The 26,691-nt window shown below is 44.6% G+C and overlaps 1 protein-coding gene across 5 annotated transcripts; it reads left to right on the forward strand.

Annotated features, from left to right (window-relative positions):
• The first annotated feature begins 3,873 nt into the window (after window positions 1-3,873).
• Window positions 3,874-25,077, forward strand: SHROOM1 (shroom family member 1). 5 transcript variants are annotated; one of them, XM_085073477.1, is made up of 9 exons: window positions 3,874-4,233; window positions 5,850-6,111; window positions 13,479-13,568; window positions 14,286-17,117; window positions 17,804-17,874; window positions 18,592-19,170; window positions 19,559-19,709; window positions 20,872-21,144; window positions 23,065-25,077. In XM_085073477.1, exons 4-9 carry the CDS (start codon window positions 14,391-14,393, stop codon window positions 23,317-23,319), a joined length of 4,056 nt encoding a protein of 1,351 aa, XP_084929603.1. In that variant the 5' UTR covers window positions 3,874-4,233; window positions 5,850-6,111; window positions 13,479-13,568; window positions 14,286-14,390; the 3' UTR covers window positions 23,320-25,077. The 5 variants fall into 5 exon arrangements, with proteins under 5 accessions (XP_084929603.1, XP_084929601.1, XP_084929604.1 ...); XM_085073475.1 differs by lacking the exon at window positions 5,850-6,111; XM_085073478.1 differs by lacking the exon at window positions 5,850-6,111 and having other exon boundaries at window positions 13,514-13,568.
• The last annotated feature ends 1,614 nt before the right edge of the window (window positions 25,078-26,691 follow it).

Genomic DNA, 26,691 nt, shown 5'->3' on the forward strand with positions numbered 1-26,691 from the left:
TTGTACATTAAGCTGCTGTTACTTGGATGGTTTTGGTAGCTAAACCCCAGGATTGTTATTCTTCCTTGATATCAGTGCTGCCACTGACCTAGATCTGCACAGCCATCTGTATCCCAGCTGATGCCAAGGAATGAAAATAACCCCGAGAGGTAACAGCGGCTGCAGGGAGGGTTTATGGGCAGCATTTGCTGTTTATGTTGCTTCCCCGTTGGACTGCGCTTTCCAACACCTGGGGAAAAAAGCTAGCAAGGCAGAAGTGCTGGGAACAGCCCCACAGGGCTTGGGGAGCTCAGCCAGCCCTGCCCACAGCTCCTCACTGGGGTTGACTTCATCCTGCTTTATGGGGTTCAAGCAGTGATGGTGTGGTGTGTTTGGGGCTCTGTGAGAGAAGAGTCAATCACAGCCATGAGAAATTATGTTAATGTTGAGTTTACCTGCTGTCCCTGCTGCTTGTACGTATTTCTGTGGTGTTGGCACTGTCCACTGGCACTAAAGGGGCAGTGGCAGAATGTAGGGTGTCAGTGAATGGTGAGCAGACATCTCCGCTGGTTGTGTTGATCATTGACATTTGCAGTTTTTACCCAGAATTGTAAGTTCCTGCCTCCAGGAGCTGCACATCAGTTCAGCACACATCCCAGCACAGTGCAGATTAGGCAGAAAATCTGTAAAGTAGCATTAAGATGCAAACTTTGGCCCATAATCCTAATTATTGCTTTTCCACTCGCAAGCAGTTTTGTGCAGTGACTGTGGCAGTACTCAGAAACGAAAGCATTGCAATGACAACCACTGACATCTTCATCAGGGTGTCATGAGATTTTATGCATCTCTGAAAGCAGCAGCTGTAAAAGTTCAACGCTTACCTGAAAGTCTTAGCTTTCAATTAATAAATCCACTGTGTATATCAATATTTCTGGGTGTGAAGAAAAGTTTGAGAACACATCAATGTACTCTAAAGGTTTAGGTACCAAAGGACAAGTAAAATGAACCTCAGGTCTGTTGTTTTTACAAAATCTCTTGATTGTTTTAACTCTTGGCCCTGTTTATTATTGTTACCATAAGTTGGTCAATTGCAAACCAAAGCAAACTGTGATTTGTAAATCTCCTAGGAATACTTAGGTGCTTTGGTTATTTCCCAGTGGTGATGAATGGATGGTGGAGCACTTGGCTGGTACAGGGGTGAGGTTTCTGCCTTGGTTCTGTGATGCTCTCTGACACTAATGTGTTCCAGTGTTTTTAATTGCCAAGAGCAGCTGTAAATTCTCTCTTTGGGGTGTCCCCATCCCATCTCACTCAGTCATTATTAGTCATTAAACATCTTACCCTGTAATTGACTCCAAGGATAGAGCAAAGGGCAACTCCTCAGCCCAAATCTACAGCACTTCATATGGAGGTGGTGGGAAGGTTTAACTGCTAATACTTGTGATAAAAGGATTTCCTGTGACAGTTGGAGCTCTAAAGGAGCTCTGCCCAGTGTTCCACATGTGTGTGGCTGCAGAGCCCCCCTGGAACCCAGCCTTGGAACAATCCACCGCTGTGAGATACACACCATTAGAGCTGCAGACCATAGGAAACATTTAATAATTTCTTTACAAGGTGACTGGGTTATACATGAGGAGGAACATTTGGAACATATGATTTGTAGCTGAGAATAATTTTATAATTAGTGAATGCTACTATCACACACACAGTGCTGTGCATTAGTGCAAGTTACTGGTGAACCTTCCACTGGCTTAGAGCTCAGGTTTGGTGACACAGTGGTGACAGGGCTGTTTTCCCAAGGCTTTGCAGTTTTGCAGAGTTTCAAGCGCCTTGCTGACACTGCACCTCACAGAGGCTTTCACTACCCTCAGGTTAGGAAGGGATTGTGTTTGTTTTCAAGAGTCCTACAGTTTTTAATGGGTTTATCCTGACAACAGTGTGGTAACAAGAGTGTTGTTCATCCCCAATTTAGACACAAGAGACACTCTATTTAAAGGCCCTTGAACTTGGATGTCTGCATAGCTCTCTCACAGAGACAGAAGTCAGGCACTGTGCTGTGTCTGGAAAAGTCTGGACACTCTCAATTCTGATGTGTTGAAATGTCTTTAAAAGATCTCCTTATTTAAGGGCCAAACCTTACAAAGATCTGTGACAAATCCCAGAGCCAAACCAAACTCTCCAGAGGGAACAGCTCTGCTGCAGGGCTCAGATGGTCATGTCCTGGGAGAGGCAGGAGCTGAATTAACCCTCTGAGTTGCAGGGTGGGAATGATGGCTTTGACTTCCTCTATTTTCTCACGTGGTTTGCTGGGACCTTGATTATCTCTGTAGGACTGAGGCCAGGCTTGTCTGCAGCACTGTCCCAAATTGTTCGTTCTCTGTCAGACCATTTGTAAAATGCACAAACATTTCACTGGCAAAAGTACAGAAGTTCCTGTGCAGAGGAGGCACCACTGGAGTCTCCAGCTCTGCCCCCAAACCACAGCTCTGCTCATCACCTGGCAGGAGGACTGCTCAGGTTTGCCTTTTTCCCACAGTACAGAATCTTTTTCTCTCATTTCTGGGACTGCTGGGAATGTCCTCTCACCTCCTACTGCAGAACACTTGATCAGATACCGAGTCACTGCTGGGTGAAAGCAGGATTAAATGCAATGACTAAACATCGAGTTAGTTACTGAGTAACTTCTCAGAAGCCCTTCTCCGTTCTTGGGGAGTTACTGAACACAAGTGCTGGTGACAGAAAATGGGGCTGCAGGATGACCTTTTTGTAAACAGGATTTTGAAGAAGAGCCTGGGTGGTTGCTCACAGAAAAACCTCAGATATGGATTAAATGAATCATCAGTGAATAGTATTCAGGAGAAGCGGATTGAGACTTTACCAACAAAATTATCCTTGTCCTCTGCAGGTGCTCTGCCTGTAAACCCAGTTTCAAGCTCTCTGCAGTGGCACTGCACAGCCCTGGGAGAGCAGGTGAGGCCAGGCACAGCCCAAAGGCTATCTGTGTCCCACCGAAACCACTTCTCTCCTTCCCAACATGTGAAAAAAACATAGCCACAGGTGAGCAGATTATTTTTGTAGGAAATGTGGAAGGAATGCCCAGTTTTCCCTTTAGAAACAATACATAACAAATCATAGAGCTGTGCCCTGCATGGCATTATCCAGCTTAGTTTGAGGGGAAAAAATAGTGGCACAAAATCAGCTTATTTTTAAGCCCAGCTGGAAACTAGTAGCAATTCATCTCACTAGATAAGGCCATTATAAAATATATCAGGCTTCATCACATATATTTGGAGGCAGAAAGAATTTATTGCAGAGGTTTGAGTTGATTCAGTCACACAACATAGATGAAAGCCTCAATCTGTGTGCCTTCTGTGTTCTTTTATGAACAAAATACTGAAAAATAATTTAAAAGCCCCAAAAAACAAAACCTGTAGCATATCACAGCTTCAGAGCTGCCTTGAGCTCATTAACTTTTACTGTACAACCCTTTTTCTCTCCCCCACAGAAAAAAGTATAAATCTTTTAAGAAAATCAAATCTAACTACTTTGTTGGATTAAAGCTAACTACTTTCAGTTGGATTTAATTAGTTTTTGTCTAGCAGTGCTTCTCAGACCTCTTGGCCAGAGCGCTGTGACCCCGGGCTGGGGACAGCACGGGACAAGGTGAGGATGCTGCTGGCGCGGCGACATTCCGGTGGGATGCACAGGATCATGCACAGGGTGAAGAGGCCTCACCTGCTCTCTCCTCCGTGGCCTTGGCAGCATATCCATGGAATTTTTCAGTCGTGCCCACGTGGGAGTCGTGGCCGGCGGCCAAGAGCTCAGGCAGAAACAGCCCCGTCGTTAATGATTGACTGGTGAGATAATGAAACAGCCCAGCCCACTGTTTGCTTGCTTTCCTTCTGCACTGCCCCTGCCCGGCTGCTGAGCACAGAGTGCCATCAGCACGGCACTGTCCAGCCGTGACTCTCCCCTGCAGCTGGGATGGCCGCAGAGCTGCCCGCTGCCCCTGGACAGCTGTGTGACCAGGTGAGGGATGGGGATCGCCTGCGACACTTGAGAGAGCAGTGAGAACTCCTCAGGCTGAGAGCTGCACCAGTTCTGCTCCGCTGACTGCCAGACCTTTTCCGCGGGCACAGCTGGGATGTGGAACCAGAGCGTTGGCTTCTGTTTTATAAAGGGAATTCTGGAGGTAGAAACTTTGCACGGTCTGAACTCATTGTGACCATGCCTTCAGATTGCTCGAGCTAACAGGTAACCTGCTGTGTGCAAGGTGTCCCTGCCCGGGGCAGGGGGTGGCAGATGGATGAGCTTTAAGGTCCCTTCTAACCCAAACCATTTTGTAGTTCTGTGATTCTAATGAAACCAAACACCATCTCAGTGTGTGTGTAGTATGTGTGTGTATTTTAGCTGCCTGTACCTGGTACATACTGTCTCCAGCAGTTGCTGTGCTATTTGTATGTTTGCTTTATGCAAGAAAAGAATGAAAAGAACATTCTGGTTACTCTGTTGCTTATACTGTGTTTGCTGTGAGTCTGGAGAGCACTGATTCTGCTGATCCATGGTCTTAGTGACTGCTCCTTAGCCTGTGGATAAGTGCATGTGTTTGGGGAGGGATTCTGTGAGACCCTGGCTGCGGACTTTTGAGGGCCACAGTGCCTGCTGGATGAGCTCTCTCATCTCTCCTGACAAGCAGATTCTCCTCCATCTCAGCAGTGTCCCTTGAGCAGCTGGAGGGTGCCACACGTCCTCAGACCTCACAGGGTTTGATGCAGAGTTTGTGTGATGTGGGTTTGGGTGCTTGAGATACACTCAGCCATGCCAGGTACTTGTGGTGTCGTGGCATTCATGCCAGTGTATGTGTGCCTCTGGCAGTGGCACCTGTGCCAGTGTGTGTGTGTGCCTGTGACAATGGCACTCATGCCAGTGTGTGTGTGTGCCTGTGACAGTGTGTGTGCCTGTGCCAGTGTGTGTGTGTGTGCCTGTGCCAGTGTGTGTGCCTGTGCCAGTGTGTGTGTGTGTGCCTGTGACAATGACACTCATGCCAGTGTGTGTGTGTGTGCCTGTGACAATGGCACTCATGCCAGTGTGTGTGTGTGCCTGTGACAATGGCACTCATGCCAGTGTGTGTGTGTGCCTGTGACAATGGCACTCATGCCAGTGTGTGTGTGTGCCTGTGCCAGTGTGTGTGTGTGTGCCTGTGCCAGTGTGTGTGTGTGTGCCTGTGACAATGGCACTCGTGCCAGTGTGTGTGTGTGTGCCTGTGACAATGGCACTCGTGCCAGTGTGTGTGTGTGCCTGTGCCAGTGTGTGTGTGTGTGCCTGTGACAATGGCACTCGTGCCAGTGTGTGTGTGTGCCTGTGCCAGTGTGTGTGTGTGTGCCTGTGACAATGGCACTCGTGCCAGTGTGTGTGTGTGCCTGTGCCAGTGTGTGTGTGTGCCTGTGACAATGGCACTCGTGCCAGTGTGTGTGTGTGCCTGTGACAATGGCACTCGTGCCAGTGTGTGTGTGTGCCTGTGCCAGTGTGTGTGTGTGCCTGTGACAATGGCACTCGTGCCAGTGTGTGTGTGTGCCTGTGACAATGGCACTCGTGCCAGTGTGTGTGTGTGCCAGTGACGTCGTGGCAGCTGCTGACAGGTGTTTTGGAGGTCTCAGCAAAAGGAGGTGCAGAATGTGCTCAGTCCCGGCTCGGCAGCGCAGGGCAGGCAGAGCTGCTGGTCCCACTGGGGAGGGATGACTTAAACACGTTTTAAGATCCCATCCAGGGCCAGCTGTGAGCTGGTGGAAGGTGATGTGAGAAGAAAGCATAATGTTGGACATTATGTGTCCAAGAGCTGTATTTTCTATCAATTCTTTCTCCCCACCAAGGGCTGACTCAGCTCTCGGGTACCTTGCAGAGCATCTGCTGCCAAAGTCCACGTGCTCCCATCTGAGCCACCCTCCTGTAACAGCCCAGAAACAGAGGAAGGGGCAGGATATGTCTTGGAAAATATTAAAACCACATTTTGAAATGTTTAACTTGTGTCTGGAAGCTGTTTTAGGCACACATGGTTGCACCAGGCCACCTGAAGTTCAGGGCTTGTCCTCGGGATCTCTGCAGGTGAAAGATGGCATTGTTATCAGGAAGTGTGTGAGTGTAACCAAATAACTGAGGACAGAAATGGGATTTGTGACAGAAAAATTATCTTTAAAATGCTGAAATTATCAGAGTGTTCTAGTGTGCAAGGAACCAATCTGACCCCTGCCGAGGACATGGACACTCTAGAGTGTCACCCAAATCTAATACAAACACAGGAGCTCTGCTCTGTCCTTGAGTGTGCACATTATGTGAGGTTTTTTAGAATAAATAAAATCCAGGTCTATGTTAAATAGGTGAGGTGAGGGGTCTGGCAGGTAGACATTTTTACACAGAAATTTGTACCTTGGTACAAATGTACTTAATGATCTTCCAGCACAGGCAATGATTGAGGCTGCTGGTGAAATGCATGTTATAGAGGACTGATTTGGGAACTCAGAGGGGAAGTTTCTGTTGGGTTAAATATGGAAAGGTGGATCTGCAAAACCTCACACCTTTCTGTTTGGATGGGAACTAGTTGGTATGAAGTGCTCCAGGCAGGAAATCGCTTGTCCCTTGTTTGTGTGTGCCCAGGAGATCCTCTCACTGAAACTGCCACTGCTCTGTGAATTATTTGTCTGTTGTCAGAGCTGAATAACTGTCCTGGCATCACCTGCTTTGGGAAAGCCTCTCACAAAAGCTCTGAGTGCTGCCTTTGCCCAGAACCGAATGAATTTATGCTTTTCCCAGCATTCTTCCTCTGACATCTCCTGTCAGTTTTGCAGCATGTCTGGAGGGAGGCTGAAGGAGGGTGGGTTTAGTTTTAGATATTGTGAAGAAATTCTTCCCTGTAAGTGCAGTGGTGCCCTGGCACAAGTGTGGCTGCCTCATGCCTGGAAGTGTCCAAGGCCAGGTTGGATGGGGTTTGGAGCAACCTGGTCTAGTGGAAGGTGTCCCTGTCCATGGCAGAGGGTGGAACAATGTGATCTTTAAGGTCCCTTCCAACCCAAACCATTCTGTGGCTCTGAGTCTGTGATGCTCTTTGCAGACCAGAGGTTTGATTTCTGCCCCTAATTCCAAGCAACCCCCACCCCACCACTAAACCTGCTCTAATGTAACTATTGGATATTTCCAGATTATTTTTAATGACTATTCCAGGTTTTCACTGTTTGTTGTGGAAACAGTGATACATTTAGTGAAATTAAGCATAAATGCTTATGAATTCTGCCCAGATGAAAGCTATGGGAAAATACTGGAATGCAGTATTTGCCAAAGGAACAGAGCAGTCTAATATATTATGTCTTTTGTATATTTGGTGGTTTCCTCTTGTTCCAGTGGAATGTTCTGTAGTAAATGGATATTGCATTACTGTCTGCCCTAGCCCGAAGGCAGGCACAATTGTGTTTAACATCTGGATGAATTAGACTGAAAACAGACATCTTCTGGAAAGGCATAGTTTCTGTTTCCTATGTCAAAATAAGAAAGTCAAAGAGCTAATAGCTTTTTTTTTTTTTTAAATACCAAATTAATAGATATAACTTCATAATCCTTGATTTGTATACAAGAAAATGGAAGTACTAATATTGTTTGCTAATTATATTTTAGACTGCTGCTATGAAAGAATGGAAAAGTTACATGATTTACTGAGGGTAGTAAGGTATAAAAAAATTAATTTCTAGCTAGAAGGAGTTCTGGCCTGGGTTCTGCTCCTGCTGTGGGACTCAAATGATTTTGTGGTGAGGCAGAGTCCTACTGGTGTGGCAGTGTATGATTAAAGTTTTTAAGATACACTCTGAGGTACAGGGAGGTTGTTTTGTTGGGTGAAGCTCCATTCCCACATCTGTGCTTGCTTTCTCTCTGCTTCTCTCACATTTTCAGTCTCCTCCTCACCGGTGTTCAGGGTTCAGAAGTTTTCCAGGTACCACAAGCTGATTCCTGTGCTCTCCTGTTCTCTGGGATAAGCTGAGAGAGACAGCCTGACCATGCCACCCCTCTAGGAAGGCTCTGGGAAGGTCTGGTAGGATTCTCTATCCCATATCATACCTGTTGGTATTCCCTAGATGGAAATTTCTTTGGGAATGTAGTGAAGGGAGAGTGTTTCTGTATTGTTCATGAAGTTCATAGCGCACAGTCTAAAGCTTGCCAAGTTCAGCAAAAGCTTCTCAGTACATTTAGGGACCAGAGAATGAATTGTTTGATCCATCTAAAGCCATAATTGAAATTATACAAACACATATATTTACATTCATGAACAATCTATATTATCCCACTTGATTAAGGTCAACTGCACACTGCCCCTTGCCCAGCCAGTGCCTCTGGATCCACCATTGGCTAAAACTGGAGCTGCAGCAGCAATGTTTGTTCTCATGGCAGCTTTCTCTGTGGAAAACAAAACTGCAGCATGGAGAAATTGGAATCTGCAGTCTTTTTCTGTCAAGGACTCTTGGACGGCAATTACAGAGCAATCCAGAAAGCTTCTGAGAATAGTTTTATATTAGAATAAAGCATGTATACGTGCCAGAAAACAATAATTCTTCAAAGATAAGATGATTTCATGACATTTCCCAGCCAGCCAACCCTCACTAATAAGTTTGAGTGAGCATCAGCTCTCCCAGAGTTCTGATAAAGCCAGGAAAGGCAAAATCTGACCCAGGCAGTGCTGGGAATACATTGGGTTTGGGATGTGTGGCAGCTGGTGAAGCTGCCTGTTATAAGCTCTTGGTTTTTTCTAATTACAGGCAATTAATAATGAGCATGTTTTTAAAACTGTGCTTGCACGGATTGCTAACCAGCTACCAACTCATAGGATTCTGGACTAAAACCATGTCAGGGGAAGGAGATGTTGAACTGAATTACACTATTTAGAGGCCAGTTTCTTCTCATGTGAGCTTGACTTGCTGCCTAAGCTGTGGGAAGCTCAGTGCAGCCAGAAGTAGGTCAGGGAAACTATGTATGAGAATTTTATTTTTCTCTGATGTTTCTTGAACAGCTTTGCTGGGAAGCAGTCAATAAGGTAGAAATGAGAAAACAACTTTATTATGTATATTAATTTAATTATATTATATTAATTAATTTAATAATATCTACTAATTCTAAAGACATATGTTTAAAAATCAACAGTGTCATTAGATCTTTCCCTTTTTGATTTTTAGTACTTTGGAGTGTGTAATTTTTTAATGCTCTTGCAGTGTTTTAATAGCCTGTAAAGGCAGTATGGAGGTAAATTTATGGCATCAAATGGAGCTCATTAGATTTAAAAAATAAATAAGGTAAATTATGATGACATTAAAAGGGATGAAATGGAAATGGTTGGGAAGAAATGCATACATTTGGGATGAAACTGTGACTTCTGGCAAAAGCATTTTTTAAGAAGCACTTACAGAGGTAGAAGAAACAATGAGTGTTTGGTGTTTAATAGAGTAGAGACTAATGCTGATGGAAGCCAAGTGAAATTTTTGAGGCTGAATAAGGAAAGTCAGGGAATTCAAGGACAATGGGGAGGTATGTGGCAGGTGACTGCTCTAATTAAAAGGTCAGACTGCTGGGTGCTCAGAAAAGGTCTCTGACAGGGCTGTGAAGAATTGCCAAACCTGATCTTCCTCATTAAACCCTTGGCCAGAGCTTGGGCCATGGCTCTCACCTCCAAAAGCAGTTTATTTGGGCCACAGCTTTTCATCACCCAGTTAGGTGAATGCGAGGTGTTCCTGTCCAGCAGTGAGATGTCATCCCTGTGGGAAAGGACACCAGGAAAGTGTAGGATGGACCTATTCTGGCCCTGTGGCTCCAGCAAAGCTCCCATGCTGATCAGTAGGGATCTCTTCCTTCTGCAGAGAGCCTGGCAGAGCTGGGTGAGGAAGTTTAGGAAGGTTTGTCTACACCCCTACACAAAAAAGGGGATATTGAGATGCATTATTATTATTATTACTATTATTATTATTATTATTATTATTATTGCTTTCATCCTTCGGTAAATTTCTCACAACACTTTGATAGCTCCAGAAAGCCTCAAGTGTGTATCCATGGGTTTTACCTGGAAACGTTTACATTCCTCAGACTATGGTGATATTTATTCTGTGCACACAAGGCACAAACCTCCATTAAATCCCACGTAGGCTCTGTTTTGGGACTGTGTGACTCTTTGACTTCCGTGGCTCCCAGTAGCAGGGTGAGCTTTCAGTGGGCCTGGAAGCCAAACGTGAGAGTTTGTCCATGGGTGTTGATGCACAATATCCTCAGCCACCCTTAGCTACCTGCAGGACAGCTCTGGAAATTGAACCAAATGAGAAATTTGGGGGTTAGAATGTTCAGAAATCTTAGCAGGAAAAATACAGATTAGCAGCAAGTGTGTTTTTTCAGTCAGCTACATGGGATGGCACCTCCTATGTTTGCCTCCCTGTTTGAAACCTAAAGTTGAAAGTCCAAGGGGATAAAATTGTTGATTATAGGCTGGAAACAAATAATAACAAAGGGAAAGTATCTATTGAAAAGAAAACATAGAGAAAGAGAGAAACAGTGACTTTCAGAGATGCTGGGCACAAAAGCAATGCCAGCCACACTCTCCTGGATGTGGTATCCTTCCATTTCTCTCACCCTTTCAACAGTCATGTCAAAGTGATGGAATCTTAAGACTTCAGACATTTGTCTGGAATTTCTGGATATTTCGCAGTCTGGTCAAAGCAGCAGCTTTTATTTCCAGACATCTCATATCTCAGAGATGCAGTCACTGAGAATGCATCCATGTTGTGCAGGGACATGAGATTCTGCCCAGGAGGACCTGGACCGAGATCTGGGAAGCTGTGCTAGATCCCCAAGTGATGAACTGCCGAAGGTTCCAGGATGCCAGAGACTGCACCTGACTTCCCCAGGATTTTGCCTCTCTAGGCTGCCCTGGGAGAGCCAGGAGCCTCACCTGCTAGACCAAGAGTCTCTCAGGTGATCTTTTGGGAGCAATGAGACCTCACGGTCTGGGGAGCAGAGGATCAGGTGCTGCAGACTGTGCAACTGATTGGAATCTGAAGAATTTCAGCTAATATTTACATCAAGTGTTTACCCTTTGATAAGGAACAGGTCATTCACAAATGTGGACATAATATTGATAGGTTGGTCACGGTGTTTGCTTTGCATTTTGCACACTTGTTCACTTCTGAAGAATATTTGTGTATTGTAGTTTGTTCTGGATTAACAGCTGTGGGTTTCCCCTTTATTTTCATGGAGCCATTTGTATAAAAAGGACAGTTCCACAAAAAGAGAGCTAGGAAGGTTTGAACTCTGTGTGTTTATTAAGGAAAATGCTCATTCTTGCTTCTGTGATGGAAAAATTGTGTTGGTCACTTCAAGAGAACTGCACAAGTTCACAAACATAGTGCAGCCTGTGTTTGGTGTCAGGGGCTGTTCTTCTGGGTTGTTAAGGACAAATCAGAGACTTGATAGGGAGAATAGATGTGTTTCTGATGGGTGATGATTTGTTTGGGCAAACATTGTATACAAGTGCAGGTGAGTTATGGATCAACTACAGCACTTAGCAAACTCTAAATGAGTTCAAAGAGGACCAAACTGTAAGTAGAAGGAGTCTTGCCCTAAAAGAAAGGTAAATTGTTGACTGCCTGTGGTTTGGAGTCACTGGGTTTTCTCTGTACAGAGTTAATTTGCCAGACCTGAGGCTTTGACCTACTGAGTTGGTTGAAAAGAATTCAAGATTGTGCAATGCAAATCACCTTTTGCTAGAGCAGAACAGGCTGATGTGGATGGAAGTCAAGTTAGCCTCTGTTCTCAAAAACAGAAAACAATAAGCAAATGACTTTGGAACTTAATAGGTTGATAGTGGCTTTATTTTCTTCCTCGGGCATGGAGTGAATATATTCCGTTCATTACATTATTACATTATTACATTATTATTACATCCCTTCAGTATATTATTGTTAATACACTTCCCTTCATCTTTCAGTGGGTTTGGTTCTGATATACTTTAATTTAACATTTTTCTTCTTACTTTCAGTGGTTTACTATGCAAGTATTGCAAGCCTGTCTGGAATGTGCACATTTTATTCCAGCCTTGCCAGAATATTTCTGAGACCCAGAGATAGCTCCGTCCATGAGGGAGCTCTACCACCTCCCCACTGAGAACAATAACGTCATTGTTCATGTCAGTTGAGTTTTAAGGACATTAATGATTTTTCTCTTACATGGGAAAGAGAGGAGAGTTTCCACATAGTTCTTTAAACACATGGAGATCAATGATTCTGCTGCCAGGGTTTAGGAAACGTCTTCTCCAAAAGAAATAAGACAAGTTTTCCCTAAGGTGTGTTTCAGTATCAGTCAGAGGTTCCTACCTCAGTCTTCTAAGATACTGAAATTATATTTCTTATTATTTCTGGTATCATCATAAAAATCTGAGTCAAAATTTCTTCACTGTATTGCCAAGTTCACTGTAAATCCCAATGAGGATCTTGAAACAATGGGAGAAAAGAGATCTTGGAATGACTGGTAGAGGAAATCAAGAGAGTACTTTAATTGATAGATATTAACCAAATCACAAGTGTTACTTGGATTCTACACATTGCTGTGAAAAGTTAGAGCCAAATTCTCGTACATCAGGGTGGCTCCATTAACTTCCATGGAGCTGTGCCAGCACATCCCAGACAAAGACTCGGCTTGCTCTATTTATAGCACCGTCAGTAAGAGCTGCTTGGAGAGGTTCCACTGGGAGAAAAATTTGATTAAAACAGGGGAGATAAGAATGACAGAGGAATCTGCCTTCTGGGTCTCTTGTGGAATGTGGCTCCCGTGGGGTTTGATCCTGTGCAGCCACAGCAGCTCCAGGCAGCTCGGTGAGACCCAGCGGTCACTGCCATGGGACAGACAAACAGGGCACCCCTTTGCCTAGGGACTGTAACTGCAGTGTGATGCACTGTGGGATCCTCCCAGGCTAACCCACTGCAATCATTCAGCTGCTTTTTTTCCCTCTGTGCCTTCAGAAAAGCCAAGGTTTTCCTTTCACTAAGTACCTATGGTTTTTGTTTCTTTAAAATCCTCAGTACACCAGGGTGAAAAGGATGGGGAATGGCATCACCAGCCACTGATGCTTCCTATTTCCTTTGTGACCCTCTTATTCAGGGACAGACAACTAAATTTCACAGCTGTGTTTTTAATCATCTGTAAAGAGGGAGAGAACTCCAGACATCCTTGAGATGGTTTCTTACTGAAATTTATATTAAAAAAAAAAAAAGGCAGAAATTCCCACTCTGTGGTGTTGGTTGTTTTCATTTCCCAGAAACTAGTTAATTTATTTAGTGTGCCACACCAGTCCAAGTTTCATTTATAGATTAACTTGTGTATTTTGGCTCCTATCCATCTCTTCCTTTGGCTCAAAATGAATGATACCAAGAGTGTCTTTGAAACAAGGCAGGAATGTGATTTTTTTTTTTTTTTTTTTTAAATTAAAGAGCAACATCACCCTGAAACCTCTATTTTCTGCCAGCTTTATGAGGCCCTGCCACAGAAACACAATATTGGGAATGGGAGATTAGTGTCTCGTGAGTTCAACCTTTATGAATGAATCAGACATGTAATATTCTGGAGGGACCTGGACACAGTTTGTGTCTCCTCAGAAGGCCTGTTACTGGAGCAGCTTGTTGATGAAGCTTTTCAAGACTGTTTTTTTGCTTTCTTTTAAAAACTAATCAGTTTCTAGAGCTGGTTTAAATGAGAATTACTAAAGAAGGTTGCTGGCTAGCACCTCCCTGGTGCCAGGTTCAGTCTGTTATTAGAAGTTTGTACTGCCTGTGAGCATGTTGGGGGTTTGAAGCTGGCAGAGGTGGCTGAGGGAGTCACACTGTTGTTGTGAGAATCTCCTGCTTGTCTTCTCTTGGCCCTTTGAGTGGCTGCTTGTGGATATCCATTTGTTAAACTCAACCTATGGGCATCATGCACAGCAGAGAGAAACTGTCAAGTGCTGCTGATAAACATGGGCTGTTTTCCAGCCTCTGCAAAAATTGTGCATTTGTCACACACAGGCTCTATGATGGTGCTTTTTTCTAGTCCATTTGGGAGTATGCAGGGAAGTTCCAAGCTGCAGCCATAAATATTTCGCTGCCTTGTAAAATCTGTGATTTGGTACTGACAGCAGAATGTCTCATCGATGCTCAGTCAGTCTCAAGCCACTTTCTGTAGGACTCTGGGAAAGGTTTTCCAAGATGTGCCATGAGAATCCTCCCACTGAGTCTTTTTCATACATTTCTCTTTCTTTTTAGGATCCTCTAGATATTATTGGAATGTGACTGCAGAGAAAAATGTTCATTTCCAGCAACTTGGTTGTGGACTTTTAATCAGACTTGGATTTCTGGAAATGCTACAACATGACTTCAACTGGGAATGAGATAGAAAGATGGACTCACAGGCAAGGTGGCAGAATTGGGAAGCTGGTAGAGCCTGTGACCTCTCCTGAAAATGATCATCTTTTGTCAGTGAAATCAATCAGCAGCATGGACCATGTTTTGCACCTCCCTGGAAGGGCAGACTCTGCTTACAGCTCTTTCTCAGGGGGATCAAATGTTCCGGAGTACCCCACGCCATCGTGCCACGGTGAATGCTGCTGTGTGCCTCCAGAGCAGCTCTCCTACATGGACTCAGAATACGTGACAGGAATTTATAACCTCAGTGCTGCACACTCTGACCTCAGATCCCCCCAGCCACACAGGGCACCAGAGCTGAGCACCCACAGCTCTCACAGCAGCCTCACAGATCGCTGTGGAGTCACTCCCACCCAAAGGACTTCAAACCAGGGACCTCCAGCCCTGGCAGCACCTGCACCATCCCCTCCCACACGACTCAACAGCTACAACATCACTAACAGACTCTTGGAAAAGTCAAGAGGGACACGAGGCTCTGCAGGGCACACTGAGGGTGGTGTGCAGCCAGCTCCTGGTGTGCAGGACAGCCAGCTGGCAGAGAGGGATGCACCATGGGGTCAACACCAGAATGCAGTTACAGAGCAAGATGTAGGGCCTGATGGGGAAAGGACTCTGGAAAACAGGGGCCTGTCTTCTGATTTTACAAATGAGGTATCAAAAGTTCAGGGGTTAAGGACAGAGGAAAATGGAGAGTGGAGCCCATCACAACAACCTGCAAAGAGAAGCAATCCACACATTTTCAGCAGACCTTCTTCATTCATTTTTCAAGAATATTTAAAGACGGACTCTGTGGTGAACATCCCCAAAATACTCTCTGCTTATAATTCAGTTCATGCCAATAGAATTCCCAAAGAGATGAACTCCAAATCCTATCACCGAGCCCATTCCAACCCCAGCACTGTTAATGATCCACAGGAAGTCAAACAGTGTCCCTGGGGTGTGCGTAAGCCAAGTGCCAGAGAAGCAGCTCTGCCAAGCACCGTGCCAGGACCCAGCCAGAGGAAAGAGTCCTTGCCCTGTGCTCGGGGCCTGCCTCAAGCTGAGTGGTGTTCAGATATGGATCAGGATGTGTTTGCTGACAGCTCTGACTTGAATGCTATTCTAAATAAAAATGCTCCCAAGAAGCTGAACAGTGGTACAGACAAAAATCAGTGCTATGATCCTGAAGGAAAAATGGGGAGTGATGTTAGGGAACCAGTCCCAAAGCAACAACACAAAGTGCACAGATCACCACTGTCCTGCAGCTGCCATGCTGTGGAAGTGGAGCACCCTGGGTGTGAGGAATCAGATCAGGGAAAAAAGCACTGCTGTGATGGCACAAGCCAAATGGCTTTTTTCAGACCAAAGGAAGATTCCACATATCAGTCATTACGTGAAGTCCAGAAAGAAAAACAGGGTAATAACAGCAGTCCCGACCTCAGCATGTGTCTGGAGCAAGAGGAACCTGCAGTTCAGAAACACCAACCTGTATTTCAAACACAGCTCTCAAGACAGCTTCAGGAGGACTGTGCTGGGGAGCAAATAACCAGGCAGGCAACTCCCATGCTTTACTATCTTTCTGCAGGGAAAACTACCAATGTCCTGCACCCCAACAAGCTCACCCACAGCCAAGAGGACTCGAGGAGTTCACCAAAGGAAATTCCTTCAAGCAGCTATGCTGCCTCAGCACAGTGTGTAGAGAGACAAAGGGAAAGCCATCAGCTTCAGAGGAGCAGCCACCAGCATCAGTGTAGTGCTGATGATCTCCTGCTCCAGACCAAAAATCTCCTTCTCACGAGTCCTGCCTCATTCACAGAAGAGAATTTCCAGAATGACTATATAGAGAAGCTTAAATTGGCTCAGAGAAAGGTTCTCAAAGAAACCTCCTTTAAAAGAAAAGACTTACAGATGAGTTTACCTGTCAGACTGAGACAGAAATCTTCTAAAAGGCCATCAATTGAACACCTTCGGTCTTTCTCGTTATCAGGTGCAAGCGAGGATGCCAGACCTGTTCCTTGCTCCCCTTCTCATCTAGAATCCTCAGAAAGTTTCAACAGAGATGAAGAAATAAGGAGGCCACAAAAAGGTCAAGCAGGGGGAAGGAAAAGGGTAACCCAAGAGCAAAAGAAACTGTGGTACTCTGAGCCTGAGAAGCTCGATGACCTAATGGATAAGGAACTATCATGGAGTCAAGTTAGGGATGAAATCACTGAGCAAAATGCAGTGGCATCCAGGAAAAGGGTTCTGGAGAACAGAGGAAGGGCACTTTCAAGCTCAAATGTCTCCAGGATGGAGCTGAAACAAATCCAGCACAGTGCACTGATGGAATACATGGAACGAAAGATCAGTCAAAGACCAGGTGTGCCACAACACCTCCCACTGCATAAGCCACCCCTGCAGAAGAGGCTGTCCAATCCCAAAGGGCCTCCTGGCCAGATTTCTAATCCAAGTGGGAGCAGGAAAATGCAAAATGATGATGTTTTCTGCCAAGTTCTCTCTGAACAAAAATCACCAGATGTTTTCCCTCCTTTGGCTTTTGCTCCCTCTCTGAGCGTGACCAGCAGGTGTGATACCAGCAAAGAGGACAGGACCTGCACCAGCAAGTGTACATCGGCTGAAAGTCCCCCACAGGCAGGTGATCCTGCACCTGGGACAGCTCCTGAGAGATCAAAGTTCGCTTCTTCTTCCACACAGGTAAGAAACTGGTACCTAAAGGGGGCCTAAAGAAAGTCGGAGAGGGACTCTGGCACATGGAAGATGCATTTACAGGGAACATGTGCTGCATGCAGGATGAGGCTGCTTGTGCTCCAGCAGTCATTATTGTTAATGACAGCAAATTCATTATAGCCTTTTCCCAGAAAAGGTCATTATAGAGAGAATTTTATAAATGACCAACCTCTTTTGGCTCCTGAATTTAAAAGATGGTAGCTGTCAATATTGTTGAGGAGAATAAAGAAGATAAAGGGTCATAAAATAAATAATTTAACATACCACTAAAATTACCCTACTGAAGAGACTGACGAACTTCCACCAATGCTGAATTTCTGAATTGTTGTGAGAGTAGAAGTGTATTTTGTTGACAGCTGTTATTTTGGTTTTCTGGCGGGCAAAAATGGATGCTACCTAGGAAGAGAGTAATAGCAATTTAATGAATAAAAAATAGATAGACAAAAAAGCCCCAAAGATAAAAAAATTCAACAAACAAAAACCACCCAACTAAAAAAAAACCCATGAACAAACAAAAAAGCACAAACCTCAGTGAACCTACTTGGAGATCTACCATCAGCTTCCCTTTCTGGGGCTAACAAACATGGCATTAAAATTAAGCGGCCACCTCGCCGCAGATGCTGGTTACCCCAGTGTGCTGTTTTCTCTTCCAGGACACGTGCAGATGTGCCAGAGGTGCAGCAGCACCATCCCGGCGCCGTGGGAGCTGCCCCAGCAGCTGCAGGTAAGACTGTGGAGCTGTGCCTGGCTGCAGCCCCTGTCCCAAACGTGGGACCTCCAGCGCTGCTTCTCCCTCGGGATCCTTCCTTGTCCATATGGGAATATTCACCCGCTGCTATTCGGGTCAGCCTTTAAAATCGTTTCTGCAGGGGGAGATACCCGGGGCCCCTGAGCTGCTGTCCCTGCACAGTGCTCCATCAGATCTCTGGGATCACAGCTCCCTCATCCGAGCTCTGGAGAAAACAGCATTTCCAACAGCTCGGATATGCCCAGTCCTGGAAAACATGCATGATCAGACTGGTGTAATAGGGGTTTTGGGGTCTTTTTTAGAAGGAAAAAAATACTGTGCCATTTATACGGAAGTTTGTATTTTAAGTCTCCATATTTGCTTTGCTGGTTTGAGGAGCATCAGCAGAGATAAACATCTGAGCTCTGTCTCAGCAAGGCAGTGATGCTGACTCTTCTGTTGTAAAAGAATTTCCACTCTTTCAATCATTCAAAAATATCCCAATGGTTTCTGGAGACTTGAATGGCCTATGAAAAAAAAAAAATTGAAATTTTTCTTAGATTTCCTAGTTTAGCAGGCCAGCATAAAAGTAACTGAAAGTTCCAGACAGAACCATAATGTCAGAAACATTTGATCATAACTGTTAAACAGCCTGCAAAAATATCTGTTGTAGAGGGAATGTCTCAAATAAAAGGACTGTCTTCTTTCTTGCAGCTTCCATGAGCCTGAGAAAGATGGATCCGAGAGTCATGAACATAATGACACAACTGGACATGTGTGCTGTCAGGACAAAAAGGAGCAGACTCCTGAAACTCCTATTCCTGTCCCAAGAAGTGGAAGCAAGGAGGGTGCTGGTGTGGAGGTGGAGGGCAGCGCTCAGCCTCTGAGTGGGAATGCTGCTTTCAAGTGTCCAGAGCAGCAGCAGCCTGCAGCTTCTCCAGAGCAGGGAATGCATCTCCACGCAGCATTGGCTCAGCCTCACCAAGGAGACAAAAATCCAGCCAAAGGTTTACTTGCTCAGGAAACATCTGTGCACAGCAGGCACAACGATGTTCCCCTGGAGAGAGAGACACACCTGCCCGAAAGGAGGCTGCAGTGCTTGCAGGACCAGCGATACCAAGAGCTTGCTATGGAGATCATTGCCAAAGACAGTTCTCTGGTGGACGTTCTCATGCCTCATCCTCTTAGAAAAACGGCTTTGGACCTGATGGAGGGTTTGTTTCCCGTTAATGTTTCCATGCTGGATAAGTCACGCAGGAAAAGGGGAAAGGTGCAGCATGTGCAGGAGAATGAGTAAGTAGGCAAAACCAATTATCCAGCACTTCGGTCTATTTTAATGTAAGAATATCACTTATATGCTAGTAGTAAGATGAACTTGAGCATGTTGTTTTATTTTTGTTAGAAAAATATTTTAGCTTTCTGACTTACATACCAAGAAATATCTGAGGCTAAGGGTATGTGATAAGAAAAGTGGTTCAGTGATGCCTTATTAAAGGGACTGTGACAGGCCTGGGCTGCAAATCATTTGCTCTATATCTTCTAAAAATTAGAATATTTCCTGCGGTGAGAAGAGAGGAGAGTGATCCTGAAGTCAATAAGGATAAAACCATTAATCCAATTCAATTCAATTCAAAGAGAACTTGAAGTGTTTGCTATGGATGTTTATTTTCTGTTCCAATAGAAGGAATAATCATGGAGATGGACCAGAAGAATGTCCTAAATCTGAACATGAAGCCAAGCAAAGGAGCAAAGATCCTAACTCTAAAGGAAACCAAGTCCTGAAGAGGAGCAGAGAAAGCACAGACAAGCTAGATGACATCACATCTAAGAAAGTATGTAGATGACCATCACAGGAACAGTTGTTTCTCTGTCATGACAAAGAAATTATTATTAATGTCATTATTGCAATAGATACTTTTATCCCAATAACATTTCACAAGTAACTTTGAATCAGTTTTTGCTAGTTGGGGAAGTCCTAGCAAATCAGCATATTGATCATAAATGGTGGTATTTAAATCCTGCCTGGTTTGACTCATATCTCTCATCTCTCATCATTAAAGGTTTTCTTGCACAGCCAGCTCCTGTGCAGCAGCAGCTAACTCCCAATTTAACCCTCAAATCTAATCTCAAAATCTGTAAAATAAATTAGAACATGCAGCCTGAATAAGAAATATTCTTCCCTCTGAGAACTGGCAGCAGGTTCTGCACATTCCAGTGTCCAATTAATTCCATACATGCAGAGAATAGAGGACATAACTTGACTGATAGAAGTATGGAGCTTGGAAGGGCAAATATGTAGCTTTGCAGAGTCAGGTGGGCTTTTTTCCCTGACCATGCTCCATCTCAGGTGATGACAATCTGCCTTCCTGGAGCTCCTACTGCTGTGCACATTACCCACAGCCGCTGCTGTGGTACATTAACCGTTGCTGCTCCTGCTCATGGCAGCATTGTCCCACTTCCAAAGAAGCTGATGGTGTGCTTCCACTCCAGTCTTGAAGCCTTTTTCCATATCATTTCCCTATGAAACAGCCTCCTCTGATTGCTTTTCTACCCAAGCACTGTGGCCTGCTTGAATTGCACGTGGAACTGATTTTTTTTTTTTTGTGCATATGATAAATGAAATTCCAATCAGTTCTTCCAGAGCTTGGTACAGAGCTGGGAGTTCACGCTTATGTCTTAGAACAGTCACTCTGTGTAATCATGTTGTAATCTTTATTGCAGTTCCCTTCTGACTGATTGGAAGCTCTCTGAGCCAGGGAATATATCACCACTTAAGGTGATTACCAGTAATTTGCTTCTCAGAGTCTGAGAATTAAGTACTGCTTAGAAAATATTGCGCTTTTTTCCCCCCTTTTTTCTTTCCCGTAGCTTAAAATTATTTTAAAAGTCAAAAATTTTGCAAAGACGATGTGAAGAAAACCCATTCTCCAGAACTGATATAGATTCCTTTTGGCAAAACCAGCTCTCTGTGATTATTTTTTTTCCCCTTTGCAGCTGGAGCTCATGGCCAGTGTGCGCTGCAGGCTGCAGGCGCTGTGGGAGGAACGGGAGCTGGTTCTCTGGGAAGCCAGAGAATGCGCCGAGCGGGGCAAGGAGCTGCAGGCCACGGTGAGAGACCTCTGCAAGCCCAACGAGTTTGAGCGCTACATGATGTTCATCGGTGACCTGGAGAAGGTGGTGAGCCTCCTGCTCTGCTTGTCCAGCCGCCTTGCCCGCGTGCAGAATGCCATGAGCAGGATGGATGGCAACACAGATGCTGAGGAGAAGGTGAGTGATGGCAAAGTGTTGAGTTTGTTTGGTCCACTGCTTTCTTGGTGCAGACCAGAGTTCAGTGCTGGAGCCCAGGAACCACAGAATCACAGGGCTGGAAGAGACCTCCAAGATCACCGAGTCCAACCCATACCCCAACACCACCTCAACTAAACTATGGCACTGAGTGCCACATCCAATCTTTTTTTAAACACATCCAGGGATGGCAACTCCACTACCTCCCCTGGCAGACAATTCCAAAACTTTATTACTCTTTCAGTAAAAAGCCTTTTCCTAATATCTAACCTAATTTAGATTTCCCTGGATGCAGCTTGAGACTGTGTCCCCTTGTTCTGTCAGTTGCTGCCTGGAGAAAGAGACCAACCTCCACCTGACTATAACCACCCTTCAAGTAGTTGTAGAGAGTGATAAGGTCTCCTCTGAGTCTTCTTTTCTCCAGGAGTGCAGGGTGAGCTCCTCACAGCAAAACCCTGCATGGCTCCAAGCCACAGGTGTGGCCTTTGGACTCTCAGTCTGCTCCCTGTGGAGTGGCTCCAAACCTGTGCTTCAGAGGGCTTTTTGTGTTTTATTTTCTCCACTGGTAATTCCATTGCAGTAATTACTGCCTTTGAAATCATATTTTGCTAAATGGGCTTGGCCTAGTGAGCAGGAAGATGTGGTCATACCTTGAGATAAAACTCGCTGTAGTTTAACTCAGCTAGCCAGCTTTACTGGAAAATGGGGAATTGTCTCATGTCACCAGGAAATCATTCAAACTCTGAAAAGACTCCTTTTTGCTAAAGAAGACAAGCCAAATTTATCCTAGGAGTTATGCTTCCCTGCTGTCCTTATTGCTCTTGACGTGTTTTTATCAACACAATACCTGCTGTTATCTCTCATTTGGAAACTGGAAAAGCAGAGTTAAAAAATCTGTGATTTTCTGGAGCTGTGTTGCTGCTGACCTGTGTCTCTGGAGGTTTGTCATAGCTCACACAGAGAATAGCCCTAAAAAGGTCCTTCCAGGCAGCGTGACATGGAGAGCCAGGATTTACCTCTTCCAAAATATCAGTTGTGTTAAGGTGATTAATTTTGAGCAGTATTTCATGCTGAGTTTTACTTTATAGTAGGCAGGGAGGATGTTGTTTCTCTAGTATTACATTTATACTCTTCATAGGAAACACATTTGAATAATTGATTCAAATATTTGAGTAACATGCCTAATGAAGACTTGGTTGAGAGCCAACATTTTTAACAACCATCTCCCACTAACTGCATTTGCCCTCATGTCAGCAAAACCAGCAGTCTCATCCTTTGATTACATTTTTAGGGTGTCAATAATGACCATTGCTCTGTGCTCTATTTATGGGCACTGTCCTGAAACAGGACTTTTCCGCAATGTTATCCCTATGAAAATTATTACAGCTGAAAGAGAATTAGCTAAATGTGAAAGGTATTAAAATCCTGTAGAACAAGCGAAGCCCAACTCTTTAAAAGAAGCATTTGATCAACAGTTACTGTCCACATCACAGTTATTTTATTGCGCGGACCTTTTAATAGAAGCCAACTCTATCTTTTTAATATGTCAGTGGCACTCTGGCCACATGCAATGCACAAAACACAAAAAGATATGTGCCTTAAAGAGCTTCTAATTGAATGAAGACAGTTACGGGATGCTTTAAAATGACCAGAATGTTAAGTATATTGATTTTTTTTCCTGAGGGCAGCATGGAAGGAATGAGCCTTGATGGCATTTACCATGTCTTTACCTTACAAGCCACAAAAATGAGTAATTCAATCAAGAAAAAACTCAAGTGGAACACAAAGCCCACAGGAGGAAGTAATTAAATTAAATCGACTGTAGCTTCCAAATGAAGAAATAGAGGCTGGCAGGAATGATGGGTTCTCACGGTGTGCTGCTCTGTTTTTTCCTTCCGTTAGCAATCGCTGAACGAACGGCACAAGCTCTTGTCACAACAGCGGGAAGATGCAAAGGACCTGAAGGAGAATCTGGACCGCAGGGAACGCGTGGTCTCTGGAATCCTTGCCAAATACCTGACAGAGCAGCAGCTCCAGGACTATCAGCACTTTGTTCAAGTCAAGACTTCCTTGCTGATCGAACAGAAGGACCTCGAAGAGCAGATTAGGTTTTTTGAAGAACAATTAGAAAATCTCGAGCAAAGCATCCCTCTCTAACACCCACCACCACGCCAGACTTTTTTACACGTTATTTGTAACATTTCCCTGGAAATCCACAGGGACTCTCAGCACAGGACTCCGTTTGGTGAATTTTTCTAATCCTGTTCATGCCACAGCATTGACAAGTGCTTAGATGCTCTGGGATGCTCTAGGCACACTCTGGACATGCCTTCCACTTGGACAGGCCAGCTGACAGTGTCTTGGTGTGTAGCAACCTGCCTTTTGGACATGACTGATGGGATTCACTGCTCCTATTAACTTGGCGTGTATTTCCCCTTCTTCTTGTCCATCCATCTGTTTCCAGATCAACACAATATCAATAAAAGAACCATACAAATATTTGCCTCTTGTGGGTAGGTTGAGTGTTTGAAATGAAAAATTATGTGGGTGTTCAGATTTGAATTGGTGACTGCACAAAGCCATAGGAAATGTTATGGGCCATTTCTGTGAAACTCCTGCACTCGTTTCTACTGTTTATATGTGTGACACAGTAAAAATACACTGTAACGGAAGAAAATAATTATTTCACTTCTTGGCAGTTGCCATCCATGAGTTTTTCCAGGCTCTGTGTAATCCTGGTAGGTTATTCAGAGGAAGTCAGAAAAAGGGTGGTCTTCATTGACATCAAAAAGCCAATCAGTGATGTAACCAACTTAAATTAACAGTTTTGGGAATCGTAAACTCTGAGCTTATTCCTGCACAGTCACTTGCAAAGTCCTTGCTGTGCTTTTGAAGTGTTTATCCTTCAAGCAGCACCTTCAGGGGGTTGGTTTTAGGTAGTTTTCAATTGTCAGCATGCACAAAAAGCCTGAACGTGGGGGAAAAGCTCTGCTGCCGACTGGGGCTGGTGGGACCACTGAAAGAGATTATTCCATTTCAATGAGGCTTTATATAAACCCCTTGGCAAAAATCTTTTAAGGCAGTGTTGTGCATTGAGTCAAACCAGTGATGTTGCTGTATTTAAAATCTCAGTGTGTTTTGTTTGCAATAATTCAGTGAGAACAATATGCAGCCTGAGCTACATACCTAGACCATGAATAAGGCAGCCACTAATTGAATTCAGGTTTCTTCCACAGACAAAATAGATGTTCATTGTGCCATGATGTTGGGCTTTAGCAAGAAATGTTTTACTAGTGGTGTGTGTCCTGGCTGCAGTAAGTATCACCACCACTGGACAAGCTGTCCTGTTTCTGAGGAATCTTCCTTGGAATTGCATGTCACTGGGCACAAGAGCCCTGGGAGCACAGTGACCAAGTTGCTGAGTGTGGTGTGGTTGTTGCCTTAATACCTGGGGGAAAATGGCCAGACACTGTAGATCCTGTGAGTAATCTGCTCAATGGTTCTCAAAAGGCCATAAATGCAGGCTTTTAATACATAAATCTGAAAGCTGCCTTTTGAAAATGGTGTTTGAAATAACAGGAGTGATGCTAATGCAGTGGGTGGAGAATTTTAAAAAATATGAGCAATGTTAAATGAGCTGTTTACACGATTTGAGAAGCCTGACTTAAAGGTGCACTTTATTCTTATTATTCCTAGTTAAGGGAAAAACACCTGTTTGGAAATAAATGTTTTGTAATTTAAGCTAATGGTTGCTTGTAAGGGGAAGAATGGGTCTGCTCTGTTTAGCTTATCTTCTTAGGGTTTTATGTCATGGGGAGGGTGATTGCTACCCCTTCCCCAACTGGCACTCACAGGTATGCTTCAAAGAGCAATAATTAAAAATAACTTTAACTCTGGTTTGGTTTTGTTTTTTTTTTTTTTAATAAGCAAAAGGTTCCTTGGTTTGATATTGATCATTTGTTACCAATTTATTATGAGGGCAATGGTGAAAGTTCATGCTCAGCCATGTGCAGCATTCCTGGCACACCAACATACTAAGACATGGTAAGTGTCCCTCTCTGCTCCAATCAGCTGTGGTCTCTGGAAGTGCAGACTGAAGCCAAGAGATGGTTTAAGCACATGCTTTTGAATCCTATTGCCTTTTGCTGAAGGTTTGGTATGTAGAGCACTAATTAAATCCCCATACCAATATGTACTAGCTTTTTCCCAACTTCAAGTCATGCAGTTTTGACGCCAAAATGTCCAGAAATGCAGAGTATCTTCATTTTACAACACTGTGATCTCACACTGCTCCAGTTTTTTCTGACCCTTACCCATCAAAAGACAAATTTCAGACTTAAACTGTAAATAGCAGTGCCTGGTGGTCCTCTAGAGGGAGCAAATCCTCACGGATTATGGAAATTAAACCCTGTGCAGTGCTTCTACATAGTGACTGGACATAATTACATACCATTACTCACCAGCCTTCCATTTGTGACTTCTGCAGCAATGACACTGAGTTACCTCTGCTCAGAGCTGTGGAACGTGTCAGCTTCCAGGGACTTTTGCACCTTGGCAACTCCTCCGAGCTGGGCTACTTGTTACACAAAAGAAGTCAGGTGTGTGTGAGTTGGAGGAATGCAAGTAATGGAGAAGCTGCCTGGTACCTGACCCTGTGGGAGAGCAGGTAGGAAATCCCCGCTGCTGCCCAGCCTTGGAATTTCCTGTTGCAGCCTGATAGTTTCACAGGTAAAAAGTAATGTGAGCCTAGCTCTATGGAGAGCTGTCTGTGTGAATTAATGACAGCTGCATCCAGGAGAGTGCAGAACAGCAGTGCTGAGGAGAGGGAAGAGGTGAAAGAGGCAAAATGCGAGAGCCCAGCTCTCCCCGACAGCTGCCGGCAGCGGGAGGCTGCTGGGAGTCCAGCAACCATCTCTGCATCTCACCTGGCCACCCACACACGAGCGGCGTGGGGAGACTGCAGAGCTTCTGTTGTGCCAAGCAGAAGCAGGTGGGCCTGATTTGGGGATAAGAAGATGCCTCGTACTGCCCGAGGCAGAGCTTGAGCCTGTGGTGCAGGTGTGGCAGTGGCCAGTGGAGCAGCAGCAGAGCATCCTGCCCAGTGTCCTGGCAGCAACTGAGAGATTTTGGACACAGCGGCTCGCTTACAACTTCACTTCACACCCACTGCAATGTGTGGGAGTCACTGCTGGATCAGGAGCTGCTGTTTCAGCCTCTTGGGCACTAAACTGAAGGATTTTAATTATTTTGTTTTAAACCCCAGCCTCATTTTCTTCACTGGGGCGCTATGCTGGGGGACTTTTGCATTTGGAACTAATTAGGGAACAGAGAGCTGCAGGAGTTAATACAAATGTACTCTGCAAAAAAAATCTATTTGGTGCTTGTGAGAGCTGCATTTAATAAGTAGAAGGATGTTCTCTCTGCTTTGAGAATTCATGGCAACCATCTGAACAAATTTTTAAAAATAAACTCAGAGCAGCATTGCAAAACTAATCTTCTGTGCCTGGAGGAAGCCCACGTAGACATTAA

This window comes from Lichenostomus cassidix, chromosome 13 (assembly GCF_008360975.1).
Source record: "Lichenostomus cassidix isolate B80296 chromosome 13, HeHo_3.0, whole genome shotgun sequence".
Lineage (NCBI taxonomy): Eukaryota > Metazoa > Chordata > Aves > Passeriformes > Meliphagidae > Lichenostomus > Lichenostomus cassidix.